At 41.8% G+C, this 14,995-nt stretch overlaps 1 protein-coding gene across 6 annotated transcripts in view; it reads right to left on the minus strand.

The window, feature by feature from the left end:
• The window catches only part of LOC140455130 (SLAM family member 9-like), a 62,569-nt gene that overhangs the window by 13,406 nt on the left and 34,168 nt on the right, over nucleotides 1-14,995 (minus strand). For 2 of the 6 annotated variants that reach the window (XM_072549794.1, XM_072549795.1), the window contains exons 3-4: nucleotides 10,901-11,185; nucleotides 2,168-2,299 (exon numbers count right to left, since the gene is read on the minus strand). In XM_072549794.1, the coding sequence (XP_072405895.1) occupies nucleotides 2,168-2,299; nucleotides 10,901-11,185 (417 nt within the window). Of the gene's footprint in view, nucleotides 1-390; nucleotides 1,225-2,163; nucleotides 2,300-10,900; nucleotides 11,186-14,995 lie in introns of those variants that run through there. The other 4 variants (XM_072549796.1, XM_072549798.1, XM_072549797.1 and 1 more) reach the window with 3 other exon arrangements.

Here is a 14,995-nt window from a genome sequence, read left to right on the forward strand (position 1 = left end):
TTGCTAAATTCAGCCTTTGTTCAGAAGTTCAGCAAGTGAGTCTTTATTGAGTAAAAGGCGTGGCAGGAGTATTTTTTTAGCAACGAAACCAACGTATAATCTTGGCCTAATGTGCTTGTGTTGTCAGTGAAAATATTTACAAATGTTGATATGCACCTCAAGATCCCACGTAATACTAGCATGTAGACCTGCTTATTCACTGTCGTCAGGTGAATAGTAAGGTAAAAACAATGACTGCAGATGCTGGAAACCAGATTCTGGATTAGTGGTGCTGGAAGAGCACAGCAGTTCAGGCAGCATCCAAGTAGCTTCGAAATCGACGTTTCGGGCAAAAGCCCTTCATATTCATTCCTGATGAAGGGCTTTTGCCTGAAACGTTGATTTCGAAGCTACTTGGATGCTGCCTGAACTGCTGTGCTCTTCCAGCACCACTAATCCAGAGTCAGGTGAATAGTGTCCAGTTATATTTGTTTAGTGAAATGCGTCTATATGATTGGCTGTTGTTAAAAAGAGGGTCCAAAGTTGTCCTCATGTAAACAAAACACTTTTTTGAGAGATTTTAAAGTCCTCCATTAATTAAAATAAAGCAACACTTGAACAGAATGAATACATTTTTGAAATGATAATTCTAGCGAAAAGCAAAAATTTCCATAATCCCAAAGGGCCATAGTCCTTGAACTCTAATTACAAAGAGAAGACTGGCAGTGAATTTAAACTGAGGGTCACCATTGCCTCAGGTAAGGCTTGAAAATGTAGGGCCTTCAGGGTGACCTCAGCCTCGTATGATATCAGTCTATATTAGAGATCAACCAGTCTGCCAGCCAGCTGAGCCAACCAGTCCCCTAATAGCTCTAATAATGATACTTGGTTGCCCCAGGTTGGGAGGAAGAGCATGCTGAAGTCATTGATTTTCTGGGAGGAATATTGATTGGCCTCTTCACACATTGGATCTCCACTAGTTCCAAAGAAGACAAACACAGATCTAGAGTTTTCTATGATTGGCAGTTAATACAAACAAATTTCACAAACACAGTGGTATGCAACATTAGAGAAAAAGAGTTAATAGAGTATTTTGAAGAGAAACTTAGACAAAGCATCAGTATTGCAGGCCAGCACCAAAGTACAAATGAATAGGAGAGAAGATGCAATATATTGGAAAACAATTTTTTTCTTGTCTCAATGTCGGCATTGTAGCGGGAGAAATCTGAAGGAGTTATTCAAGTCCTAGAAAAGAATGAGTTCAGATTTGGTGACAATGTGCTTAACTTTCAGTTAGTAAAATTTCATGCTAATTACAGTAGTGAAATAGAACATATCTGTCAAACCATTTGTATCAGTGTTCATCCTCAAGTGGAAGGTAATTCTTTCTTTTCTGAGAGTTATTGGTATGTTGAATTTGTTAGCCCAGAAAGCAGGACAGTCCATGTCATTGAGTTAATTTAAGACTGAGTTAGACAGATTGTTGACTGACAAGAAAGTCAAAGATTATAGGAAAAAGCAGGAATGTAAAGCTGAAGCCACAATCAAACCAACCATGATCTTACCAAATGCTGGATAGGCTTGATGGACTGAACAGCCTCCTGCAGTTTCAAACTTCTGTGCTTGATCTATTACTATATCTCTTTGCTCTTATGTTTTTTTCCAAATTTAATCATCTTTCTACCCAATTCTTAAAGCTGACCTGAGTGTTCAGTTTCTGTGCTGTCAATGAATCACCAGTGTTCTACCGTTACATGCAGTCACGTGGAGTTAGGTGCCTACCCTGATGTCATTCACCTCCATGGTCTTTGCTTCATTCACTTAATCATTTCAAATGTTGCAATAGCACAGATTATACTAAATGACTGCAGCAGGATGGGCCAGTAGATGTGGCAAACAAGTAGCAGTTGGAATTTAATAGATAATTATGAAAGGTAATGCATATTGGCAGAAGAGATAGGGAGAGTTAAATTGACGGTCATTTGCTTTAATATTATGTCAAATTATCAAAGAAAGGATGAGCTACCACATGTCTCAGACTTTGACATTTCCCTGAAACTGAAGCCAGAGATCCAATTTTGAAGGAATACAATGACCCAGCGTGACATAATTCTTTGCCTCAGTTTGCAATCATTAATCCTTGGAATTAAACTGTGACCTAAGAAGATGAACAATCAAGAGTACCTGCCTTCACTGAGTTTGAAATGTTTCTTCTTCCTCCGCACACAGAACATTATAAGTAGGCCACAGGTGAATATGGCAATGGCAGCAATTATAAGGCCAGTGTGGAGTTGTTTTTTGTTTTCTTCTTGCTTCTTGCCTGAAAAGATGATAATATTTTCACTATGACACTATATTTATGAAAACTCATAATGATGTTCAATAAATATACTTTCAACAATAAAATATGAAGAATTTAGAGAAAGGGAAAGTTTTTGAAGAGAATGAAAATCTGTGAATATTACACCTCAAAGGAATACTAACCCACCAATTTGAAAATCCAGAATTATTAAAGCAGGGTAAAAATTTTCAAGTTATTGGAAATCTGAAACAGAACATAATGGAAATACTAAACAGTTCAGGCAGGATCCTTAGTGAATGAAGACTGGATTTTAGAAGAAGTGGGAGAATATACTGCTTTCTTGCCCTCCACACCAGCTAAAATGTTGGCTAAGAATTGACCAAAGGGAAAAAGTAATGCCCTGCAGCGATAACATGCTGTGGAATGGCATCAACGAGGTTGAGTCTGAATTCAGTGGCTCAAAGGGAGGAATCCGGTTCTGGAGAGCTGTTGGCCAGTCCAATTGGTTGGAACCTGTGGCAGGCCTAGCAGTGCCAGAACTGAGCAGTGACCATTAGACAAAGGAGCAGAAGGAGGCCATTCAGCCCATCGAGTTTGCTCCACTATTCAAATGCGATCAGGGCTGATGCACTATGATTCTCACTCAACAAAATGCTAACTTAAAATGGGAAATTCTATCTATAATTTTTTTTTTCTTTTCACAGAATCCCTACAGTGTAAAAGCAGGCAATTGGACCCATTAAGTACACACCGTCTTTCCAAAGACCTTCCTACCCAAACCCACACCCCTTCCTCTGCATTTCCCATGGTTAACCCACCTAGTCTGCAAATTCCTGGACACTATGTGCAATTTAGCATTGCTAATCCACCCATCCTGCATATTTTTGGTTGTGGGAGGAAATGGGAGCATCCGGAGGAAACCCACACAGACACAGACAGTCGCCTGAGGATGGAATCAGTGCTTTCTTCAGTGCATTGTGGAGGCTGTAGATCAGTGTTGAGCAGTAGCAAAACCTTTAAGGTTAACACAATCTGAACATGTGCATGAGAGGTGTCCAGAACATCATGCTGGTGAATGACCGCTGTTTGGCAGCAGTCACAATTGTTCCATTTTGTGTCAGTCCATTGTTCCAGGGATCTCAACTAAACTGTTCCAAGAATCTCTCAACCACCACTTTGCAGGAAAAAAGCTTATTCAGCAACAAGGATGAAACCTCAATGATAACTCACATACTCAACCTTACCACTTGTGGCCAACACTCTCATAATGAGAACCTTGTGTTGAGACAGCAGGTCACTGGAAGTGATAAAGTAACTATTCTGCTGTCTGGATCATTCCAGTGAAATGACAGAATGCTGACATCACTGAAAGTAACCATTTTGCTTACTGAAGCAAAAATATCAAGACATGGACAAGATCCAAGTTTGGGCTGAAACGTGATGAGTAACATTCATGCCACACAGGGTTGGAGGATTTGAGCTATAGTGAGAGATTGAATAGGCTAGGGCTGTTTTCACTGGAGCATCGGAGGTTGAGGGGTGACCTTATAGAGGTTTATAAAATCATGATGGGCATGGATAGGATAAATAGACAAATAGATAAATAGACAAAGAGATAAATATCTCTTCGCTGGGGTGGGGGAGTCCAGAACTAGAGGGCATAGGTTTAGGCTGAGAGGGGAAAGATATAAAAGGGACCTAAGGGACAACTTTTTCACGCAGAGGATGGTACATGTGTGGAATGAGCTGCCAGAGGAAGTGGTGGAGGCTAGTGCCATTGCAACATTTAAGAGGCATCTGGATGGGTATATGATTAGGAAGGGTTTGGAGGGTGCTGGCTGGTGGGACTAGATTGGGTTGGGATATCTGGTTGGCATGGACGAGTTGGACCGAAGGATTTGTTTCCGTGCTGTACATCTCTATGACTCTATGTGCTTAGCAACAACAATTTCCAACAAGAAAGAATCTAACATTCAATGTAATTGCAATTGTTGAATCCTATACAATCCACATTCTAGGGGTTACCATTGAGCAGAAACTGAACTGGACCTGTCATAGAAGTACTGTGGCTACAAGAGCAGATGAGAGACTAGGCATCAGGCAGCAAGTGACTCCAGACCTGCAACAATATGTAATAATTTCTCCTGGTTGTACACAGCCTTGTGACTTCCAGAATTCAGCAATGATTTGCAAATTGTGAGATGTTAGTGATGCTGGTTTCACCACCCTGGAAGACTGTGTCGCCAAAAATATTCTGGGCTTCATCTACCTTGACAGGCACTGACATCCTCACTGTAGCTGTAGGTATTGTCAAAGGAAGTGGAAGTGGTGCAATGTTGTGACCACCTACTTGGAATGTGCTGCTGCCTAACACACTGCCAGTAGTGGCAGTTCAGTGAGGAGGAATATTTCCCAAAGATCCCGAGTGGATCAGGCCTTCTACTACGAGTCTTTATAATCAAAATAGCTTCAATTCCTTGCTACCTTGGCTCCATCTCTGGTTCTTAATCGCCCTTTGGGTAAAGTAGGGATGCACAATAAATACAGGCCTGCCCAGTGACAGCCACATCTCATGAGTAAACCAGGGAAAAAAAATCTACAGAATGCACTGCAGAAATTCACTGAGGCTCTTCAGACAGCACTTTTCACACCCACGGATACTACCAACAAGAAAGACAAAGGTAGCAGATATATGGAAACACCACATATGAAATAACTCCACAGGGGCTGGTATCCCATCACCATGTGACCTTTTATTTATATATAGAGAACTCTTGCCTCTAGTACAGGCTCATTCAGAGTCAGCTTTCAAAGTGCCAGAACCTCTGATGCTCTTGTGTATATCTGTCTGCCAGGGCTTCCAGATTTGGGCTTTTAACCTGGTCCAATCAGGAAACTCGTGTTGGCTGACCTCATTACAATCAGTATAACCAACTCCTGCAAGTTTCCCTCCATGTCACACATCATCCTGACTTGGAAAGATAATACAATTCCTAAATAGTCACTGGGTGAAAATCCTGGAACTCCTTATCTAGCAGCACATTGGATGTACCTACACCACACAGACTGTAAGGAAGCAGCGTACCAGTACCTTCTCAAGGGAAACCAGAGATGAGAGTAACTGCTGCCCCAATCAGCCAAGCCCACATCTTTCTGAAATAAAGAGCCTGTGCCAGTTATCTGCAACAGCAACTGAGCAGGGAAACAGATTGTGAGGAATAAAAAGCCTCAAATCAGAGCAGGACTTAAACACTTACTGGTAAGGTTCTGGGAGTATTGCTGAACAAAGAGACCTTGAAGTGCAGGTTCACAGTTCCTTAAAAGGAGAGTCGCAGGTAGATTGGATAGTGAAGAAGGCATTTGGTATGCTTTCCTTTACTGGTCAGAGCATTGAGTATAGGAGTTGGGAGGTTATGTTGTGGCAGGTCAGGATATTGGTAGGCTACTTTTGGAATATTGCAAGCAATTCTGGGCTCCTTCCTCTCAGAAGAAGGTTATGAAACTTGAAAGGGTTCAGAAAAGATTTACAAGGATGTTGTCAGGGTTGGAGGTTTTGAGTTATAGGGAGAGACTGAATAGGCTATGGTTGTTTTCCCTGGAACATCAGAGGCTGGGGGGTGACTTTACAGAGGTTTATAAAATCATGAAGGGCATGGATGATAAAGAGACAAGGTCTTTTCCCTGGGATGAGGAGTCCAGAACTAGAGGGCAGAGGTTTCGAATGAGAGAGGAAAAATATAAAAGGGACCTCAGGGGCAACTCTTTCACACAGAAGGTGGTGCGTGCATGGACTGACCTGCCAGAGGAAGTGGTGGAGGCTGGTAGAATTATAGCATTTAAAAGGTATCTGGATGGGGACATGAATAAGAAGGTTCAGAGGGATATGGGCCAAGTGCTGGCAAATGGGACTAGATTAAGTTAGAATATCTGGTCAGTATGGATGAGTTGAACTGAAGGGTCTGTTTCCATGTTGTACATCTCTATGACTCTATGACTCTAATGTATCTGGAAGTCCTGCCTCTGTTTCAGGCATCAATCACTATCAACAATACAATAAAGAAGGTGAACTTGTGCATCCTTCCGAAGGGTCTGTTTCCATGCTGTACATCTCTATGACTCTATGATTCTAATGATGTCTTTTAACAAGTCTACAGTTTACTAGGTTAGAGCATTCAGAACGTTTTGTCTATGTCTTGATCTGGGTGCCTGTGGCCTGCAGCATTGATGGATGTATCATGTATTGGAGACACATAAGTAATTGTTCATACGTTTCCCATTCATTTGACATTTATCCCATGCAATTCAGCTGGGTTGAATTGCTCAGAGCAATTTACAGGCTTCCATTGGAGGTTAATGCTTTTCTAAGTTTCTGTTCAAGTGAAATTTATTTGGACACATTTTAGAGTTTTTTTAAAATAACTTTAGCATCGGGTATTTAACTTTAGATCATTGAGTGGAAACTGGTTATGTGGGTAAGGGGGATAGGAGCTTTACACTGACCTATCTTTCTGTGAGTAAGCTGCTGATACCATTGAAGAACCTGGTTAGTGTTTCTGGGAAGAGGAGGCAGATCTTTTAACCTGACTACTATCACATCAGCCCACCTCCACCTCTGATTCCTGTCTCTAGATGCATGAACATCCTACCTGATGATACACACAAAGTAGAGTTAGAATTGCAGTGTTGAAAGTAATTTTTTGAAGTTCATTTGTTGGATGTAGGCATTGCCAGCTGGCCAGCATTTCTAACCCATCCCAAGATATCCTTGAGAAGATGGCGGTGAGCTATCTTCGTGAACAGCTACAGTCCACCTGCTGTGGGTTGACCCACAATGGCATTAGGGAGGGCATTCCAGGATTTTGACCCAGTGACAGTGAAGGAATGGTGATATATTTCCAAGTTAGAATGGTGAGTGTCTTGGATGGGAACTTGCAGGTGGTGGTGTTCCCACATATTTGCTCCTCTCGTCCTTCTAGGTGGAAGTAGTTGTGGGATTGGAAGATAATGTCCAAGGATGGTGAGTTTCTGCTGTGCATCTTGTGGATTGTATACATTGTTGCTACTATGGATGGCAAAGGGAGTAGGTGCTTGTGGATGTAGTGCCAATCAACAGGTTGTTTTATCCTGTATGGTTTCAAGTTTCTTGAGTGTTGTTGGACCTGTACCCATCCAGACATATTTCATCACACTCCTGACTTGTGCCTTGGAGATGGTGGACAGGCTTTGGGGAGTCAGTAGATGAGTTACTTGCCACAGTATTCCTAGCCTCTGACTTCCTCTTGTAGCCACTGTGTTTACACGGCAAGTCCAGTTGAGTTTCTGGTCAATGGTAATCCCCAGGATGTTGACAGCAGAGGATTCAGTGATAGTAACACCATTGACTGTAAAGGGGCAGTGGTTAGATTGTCTCTTATTGGTGATGGTCACAGCCTAGCATTTGTGTGGCCCAAATATTAATTGCCAGTTGTCAGCTCCAGCCTGGATATTGTCCAGATTATGTTGCATTTGAACATACACTACTTCAGTATCTGCAGAGTTGCAAATGGTACTGAACATTGTACAATCATCAGGGAACATGCCCACTTGGGATCTTATGATGGAGCGAAGGTCATTGATGAAGCAGCTGAAGATGGTTAGGCCCAAGACACTACCATGAGGAATTCCTGCAGAGATGTCCTGGAGCAGAGATGACCAATTTCCAACAACCACAACCATCTTCTTGTGTACCTGATACAACTCCAACTAACAGAGAATTTGCCCTCTGATACCCATTGATTCCAGTTTTGTTTGGGCTCCTTGATGCCACATTTGGTCAAATGCTGCCTTGATGTCAAGGGCTGTCACTCTCATCTCGCCTCTTTTCTCCATGTTTGAACCAAGGCCATAATTGGGTCAGGAGCTGAGTGGTCCTGGCAAAATCCAAACTGGGCATAACTGAGCAGATTATTGTTGAGCAGTGTTGCTTGATAACACTGTTGATGACACCTCCATTACTTTACTGATGATGGAGAGTAAACTAATAGGCCAGTAATTGACCACGTTGGATTTGTCCTGCTTTTTATGTACAAGACATAACTGGGCATTTTCCACATTGTTGGGTAATGCCAGTGGTGTAGCTGTATTGGAAAATTTAGCTAAGGGAGTAGCAAGTTCTGGAGCACAAGTCTACAGTACTACTGCCAGAATGAAGGAAGTGGCAATAACTTTTGCAGTGTCAAAAAGTGTGGTGCTGGAAAAGCACAGCAGGCAAGGCAGCATCCAAGGAGCAGGTGAGTCAATGTTTCCTGATGAAGGGCTTATGTCCAAAACATTGACTCTCCTGATCCTCAGAATGCTGTCTGACCTGCTGTGCTTTTCTAGTGCCACACCTCCGAACTCTGACTCTCCACATCTGCAGTCTTCACTTTCTCTTGTAAGTGTCCTGTGTCTCCAACAGTTTCTTAATATCACATGGAGTGAATCAAATTGGCTGAAGATTGCCATCTGTATTGCTGACCGCTGGGGGAGGCTGGGATAGGAAATGCATTTGGACTTCTGGCTGATGGCTGATGCAAATCTGTCAGTAACCCATTTCGAATGGGAAAAATGTAGCCTGGTTTAATCTGTTCCTGTACGCTTTTGGAATTGCATGCTAGGTTTTATACGGAGCCCTCTAGTATTGCTCAGAGTTAGCATTTATAGCACCCTCCCACCATCCTGACTTCTTTCATATCTGAGTAATTCAACTGTAATCCAGATGGCACAGTCTTTAATAAAGCCATTGTAATGACTGTGTAATTATAATATCATACATTTTATGAAGAAGGGTAATTTGACATTTTAAATAATAGATATAGTGTATAATATCACTGCCAGAAGATGTACGATTGTCTGTGTTCAGGCACTGCAAGCCAAAAGCAGACAGACTGGTCTGTTGTCTCAATGACAACTGCAAAGGGAAGCATTTAGAATTAGATTACAGACCCTCCCCCCACCTCACCCCCACCCCCCGCCGCCGCCCCTTTTATACAGCACAAAGGATTAGCAAAGATGTGAAAATTCAAGGCTTTTGAGGGAATTAAGCAGCAAATTGGAATAAACCCCCACTGGGAATTCCTGCATGACTGACTGAATTACAGGCTTGTGAGGGGGACATCTGGCCCCTGGTAACTGCCCTGAAAAAAGCACTGACTTTGTTTGGTGAAACAGTAACTCAAAGGTTAACATGGTATCCATTTTAACTTTCATCTGTAATAATCCATCAGACACTTGAAAAATCAGAACTCCCAGGAACATCTCTGAGAGACAACATCATCAGAGATGAGAGTGAACCTGCCATCTTTAGATGCAGGTCTGGCCTGCATGTGACTGCCATGAGATTGACTCTTGACTACCCACTGAAGTGGACTGCTCCTCGGATGCTGCCTGAACTGCTGTGCTGCTCCAGCACCACTAATCCAGAACGTGGTTTCCAGCATCTGCAGTCATTGTTTTACCAAGTAGATCAATTGCAAGGGCAGTTAGAGTTGGGCAGCAAATAAAGTCAGTATTGTACAATAAGAAACAAGACCCTTTGGCCCAACTCATTCCATGCCGACCAGATATCCTAATCCAATCTAATCCCATTTGGGATTAGCCCATATCCCTTCCTATTAACAGGCTCATCCAGATGCCTTTTCAATGCTGTAACTGTACCCAGCTTTACATGACATCTGACAGCTCATTCCATACACCCACCACATGCTGCATGAAAAGGTTGACCCTTAGGTCCCTTTTAAATCTTTCTCCTCTCACCTTCACCCATGCCCTCCAGTTTTGGATATCCTTACCCTGTGAAAAGACTTTGGATATTCATCCTATCCATGCCCCTCATGATTTGATAAACCTCTATAAAGCCACCCTACAGCCTTCTACACTCTGAGGGAAAAAAAGCGCCAGCCTATTCGGTCTCTCCCGACAGGTCAAGCCCTCCATTTCTGGCAGCGTCCTTTTGCCAGCATTGCCCTCTTCCCATAAAAAAATGAAGAGGAAGAAAACACAGAACCACTGAGGAACAAGAAACTTCTCTCCCTCAAAGCCTCCATTTACACAGGCAACCTCCAAATATTAGCCGCAGAAGTCATGGCAGCTGCTGAATTCTAACATCAAGATTTTCAACTCCTTCAACTCTTGCAAAGACAAATCCATACAATAAAAGCCCTGCAACAATAGTAGACTTTTACTTTTATGCAGACATTATATCTATACTTAGGTTAAAGGCTTGTATCTGTATTTTATCAATAATTTTATTTTTATTTAATAACGTTCAACAATAATCGTGTAATAAACCAACACAGTATCTGGTTTGAAGTTAAGACTTTGTTACTGACCATTTTTAAAACTCAGAATATTCAAAAAGCTGAAAAGGGAGTATACATGCCATATAATTTCCAATTCACCTTATGCATGCATAATTTGGGTTACCAAGTTTGATTAGCGCAAAATGGAAAGAGGTGATAAACTATCTGCTGAAGGTTTATGCTTGGTTTCTGCCAATGCTTCTATGCAAGAAACTGAGACGTGATAATAAACTGAACTGTTAGTCAGCCACTGAACCATACACCAGCAAGTGTCCTTTAAGATTAAATAAATAGCACAAACCTTGCTCGCAGTGTGGTTCGAGTATGATCATGTCCGTATCCTCACTAACTGGATTCCTCACTGTGCAGTTATAAGCTTTACTGGTAGAGTTTGAGGAAGCAAACATTTTCAACCTTCTGCCTTCGTCGGTCACATTGTGGAATTCATCACCTGTAACCTCTTCTCCTCCTGTCCACCAACTGTAGGTCACATTGCTGCCTCTTTTCACTGAACAGCTCAGGTTAATATGACAGATCCCACCTTGAGTCACACTGGTGACCTGCATCAATGGCTTTGATACAGGCTCTGTCAAGAAAAAAAATGTAAAATTAGCAATTGTAGAATCACAAGATATAACCAGTTAGTGCAGCATTTTGGAGACTGTTAATTCCCAGTTACGATAGTGCAATAGATTGATCATCTTAACAGGATCAGTAAAGAACTTCCTTTGGACTTCCTTATCAAAGATGATCTAAGTTTCTTCTGCCTTTCAGTAAGAATACAGGACAGGCTCAAGAGATTGGCTAAAGCCAATGCAAAATACCGCAGATGCTAGAAATCTGAAACAAACACAGAATTGTGGAGAAACTCAGCAGGTCTGGTAGTATCTGTGGAACGAGGAACAGTTAATGTTTCAGATCCCCAAACTAATCTAATCTCAATATTAGGTATGAATGCAACCGAAGTTAATGTTTCAGATCCCTAAAGTTCTGAAGAAGAAATGCACAACGCTGAAAGTGTTAATGCATTTCTCTCTCAGCACATGCTGCCAGACTTGTTGAGGTTCTCAAAGCACTTTCTATATTAATTTGAATAGATTAGCTGCGTTTGTTTCACTCCATGTCATACCAGAAGTAAGTATCAGAAGCTGGATCTTTCTGAATCCTTCAACAGCGTCACAGTTTGGGTGTTGGAAGGAGGCATTTTAGAGGTGGAAGAATCCACAGATTTTATCAAAAACTGAGTAATTCTAATCAACTTTCTATTTTGGATGGGTTCGCTGAAGCCTGTTATCTGTGATATAGGAGATCTCAGGGACAAGCATTAAATGCCAATCTTTCCAGCAAAGGTTGCATCCACAAAACAGTAAAATGAACTGGTTCACAACTCTAAACGTGCAGCCAAGAAACACCTGGAAAGAATCTTCACCAACCAATTTGCAGTTTTCCAAGATGAGCCATCATATTTTCCTGAAAGATGAGTAATAAATGCCCATCCAGAATCCCTGCAGTATGGAAGCAGTTCATTTGGACCGTTGAGTCCACACTGAACCGCCAAATAGGAGCCCATCCAGACCAAATTCCTATCCTATCCCTGTAACTCTGTATTTCCCATGACTCATCCGTCTAACCTGCATATCATTGGCCTGCAGAAGGAAACCAGAGCACCCGGAGGAAACCCACGCAGACACGATGATCTTTTGCAGACTTCACACAGACAGTTGCCAGAGGCTGGAATCAAACTCAGGTCGAAAATTATACCAAAATTCAACAGGAGCTGGGGAACATAGATTGGGAGCAGCTGTTTGAAGATAAACTCACATTCGATATGTGGGTGGCTTTTGAAGAGAGGTTGATTAGAGTTCAGGAGAGATAGGTTCTTGTGAAACTGAGAGATCGAAATGGCAAGGTTAGGGAACCATGGATGACAGGTGAAATTGTGAGACTAGCTAAGAAGAAAAAAGGATGCATTTATAAGGTCTAGGCTACTGAAGACAGACAAAGCTTTGGAAGAATACCGGAATGTAGGACCAATTTGAAACAAGGAATTAAGAGGGCTAAAAGGGGTCATGAGATATCTTAAGCAAACAGGGTTAAGGAAAATCCCAAAGCCTCTTTTTCATATACAAGGAGCAAAAGGGTTACAAAAAAAAGGACAAAGGAGGAAAGTTATGCATGGAGTCAGAAAAAGTGGGTGAGATTCTCAATGAGAACTTTGCATCAGTATTCATGATGGATGTTGAGGTTAGGGATAGATCTTTGAGTACTCTAGGTCAAGTCGGCAAATGAAGGGAGGAAGATTTGGGTATTCTAAAAGGCATTAAGGTAGACAAGTCTACAGGTCCAGGTGGGATCTACCCCATCTACTGAGGAAAGTGAAACAGGAAATAGCTGGGGCTTTTAACAGATATCTTTGCAGCATCCTTGAACAGGGATGAGATCCCGGAGGACTGGAGAATTGCTAATGTTGTCCTTTAGTTTATGGACCCCTTACAGGGATACTCCAGGTAACTATGGACTGGTGAGCCTGACATCAGTGGGTAGGGAAGCTGCTGGAGAAGGTACTGAGGGATAGGATCTATTCCCATTTGGAAGAAAATGGGCTTATCAGTAATGGGCAGCATAGTTTGTGCCGGGAAGGTCATGTCTTACAAAACACACTAGAATTCTTCAAGGAGGTGACAAAATTGATTAATGGGGGAAGGGCTGTAGATGTATTATACATGGACTTTAGTAAGGTGTTTGATAACGTTCTCCATGGTAGGTTGATGTTGAACTAGCATGGGGTCCAGGGTATAAGAGCTATATTGATAGAGAACTGGCTGGGAAACAGGAGACAGAGAGTAGTAGTGGAAGTGAGTTTCTCAAAATGGAGACTGTGACCAGTGGTGATCCACAGGGATCCGTGCTGGGACCACTGTTGTTTGTGATATATATAAATGATTTTGAGAAATGTATCAGTTGCCTGATTAGCAAGTTTGTTGATGACATCAAGTTTGGTGGAGTAGCAGACATCGAAGTGGACTGTCAGAGAATACAACAGAATGTAGGTAGATAGGAGAGAAGGACAGAGAAATGGCAGATGGATTTCAATCCAGGCAAATACAAGATGATGCATTTTTGAAGATCCAATTCAAGAACGAACTACAGAGTTAATGGAAATGTCCTTGGGAAAATTGAAATGTAGAGAGATCTGAGTATTCAGGTCTATTGATTTCTGAAGGTGGCAACACAAGTCAGTAAAGTGGTTAAGAAGGCATACGGCATGCTTTCCGTCATTGGACACAGTATTGAGTACAAGAGTTAGCAAGTAATGTTACAGTTTTGTAGGACTTTGGTTTGGCCACATTTGGAATATTGTGTAAAGACCTGATTACCATATCATCAAAAAGATGCGGATGCTTTGGAGAGGGTGCAGAGGAGGATCACCAGGATGTTGCCTGGTATGGAGGGCACGAGCTATGAAGAGAGGTTGAATAGATTAGGATTATTTTCATTAGAAAGACGAAGGTTGAGGGGGGACCTGACAGAGTTTTCAAAATCATGAGAGGTATAGACAGGGTGGATAGCAAGAAGCTTTTGCCCAGAGTGCAGAACTCAATTAATAGGGGTTACGAGAGAGAGGAAAGGTTTAGAGGAGATATGCATGGAAAGTTCTTTACGCGAGGATGATGGGGGCTTGGAATGCATTGCCAGCGGAAGTGGTAGAGGCAGGAATGATAGCATCATTTGGGATGTATCTAGACAGATACATGAATGGGCAGGGAGCAGAAGGATACAGATCTTTAGAAAATAGATGGCAGGTTTAGATAGAGGATTTGGATCAGCGCCAGCTTGGAGGACTGAAGTGCTTGTTCCTGAGCTGTAATTTTCTTCATTCTTTGTTTTTGTTCTTTGTCTCTGGCACTGTAAGGCAGCAGTACTAACCACTGAGCCACCATGATACCCCCGCAATGATGAGTGAAAACTCCCATCTTTCCACAATGATAAACGAATTAATTAAATTAGACTGAATTAAAAAGAGCTTTAGCATACCTCTTTGCATTGGATACTGGATAGTATTCATTGATATATTGCTTAGTTACATTGTCTGTTATTCATGACAATGATAAGTTGCATTTATATAGCAAGTTTAAATGCAGTGAACCATTCCAAGTGATTTATAGAGTGTTCTCAGAGAAAATTTTAGACTGAATTAAACAGGAAATGCTGGGACGGAAGACCAAAAACTGGGTTGATAGCACATTGGTTGGAATGGTTGTCCAAAACCCTTGGTCAGTGGTCTCATGACCAAGTCAACTAAATGTGGAATAAATAAAGTAGCATTACAACTCAGCACTTTAAAATGACTGCATTATCATAACAAATCAAATCATCTAATTCACAGACACGCTTT

This window comes from Chiloscyllium punctatum, chromosome 30, assembly GCF_047496795.1.
Source record: "Chiloscyllium punctatum isolate Juve2018m chromosome 30, sChiPun1.3, whole genome shotgun sequence".
NCBI classification, from domain to species: Eukaryota; Metazoa; Chordata; class Chondrichthyes; order Orectolobiformes; family Hemiscylliidae; genus Chiloscyllium; species Chiloscyllium punctatum.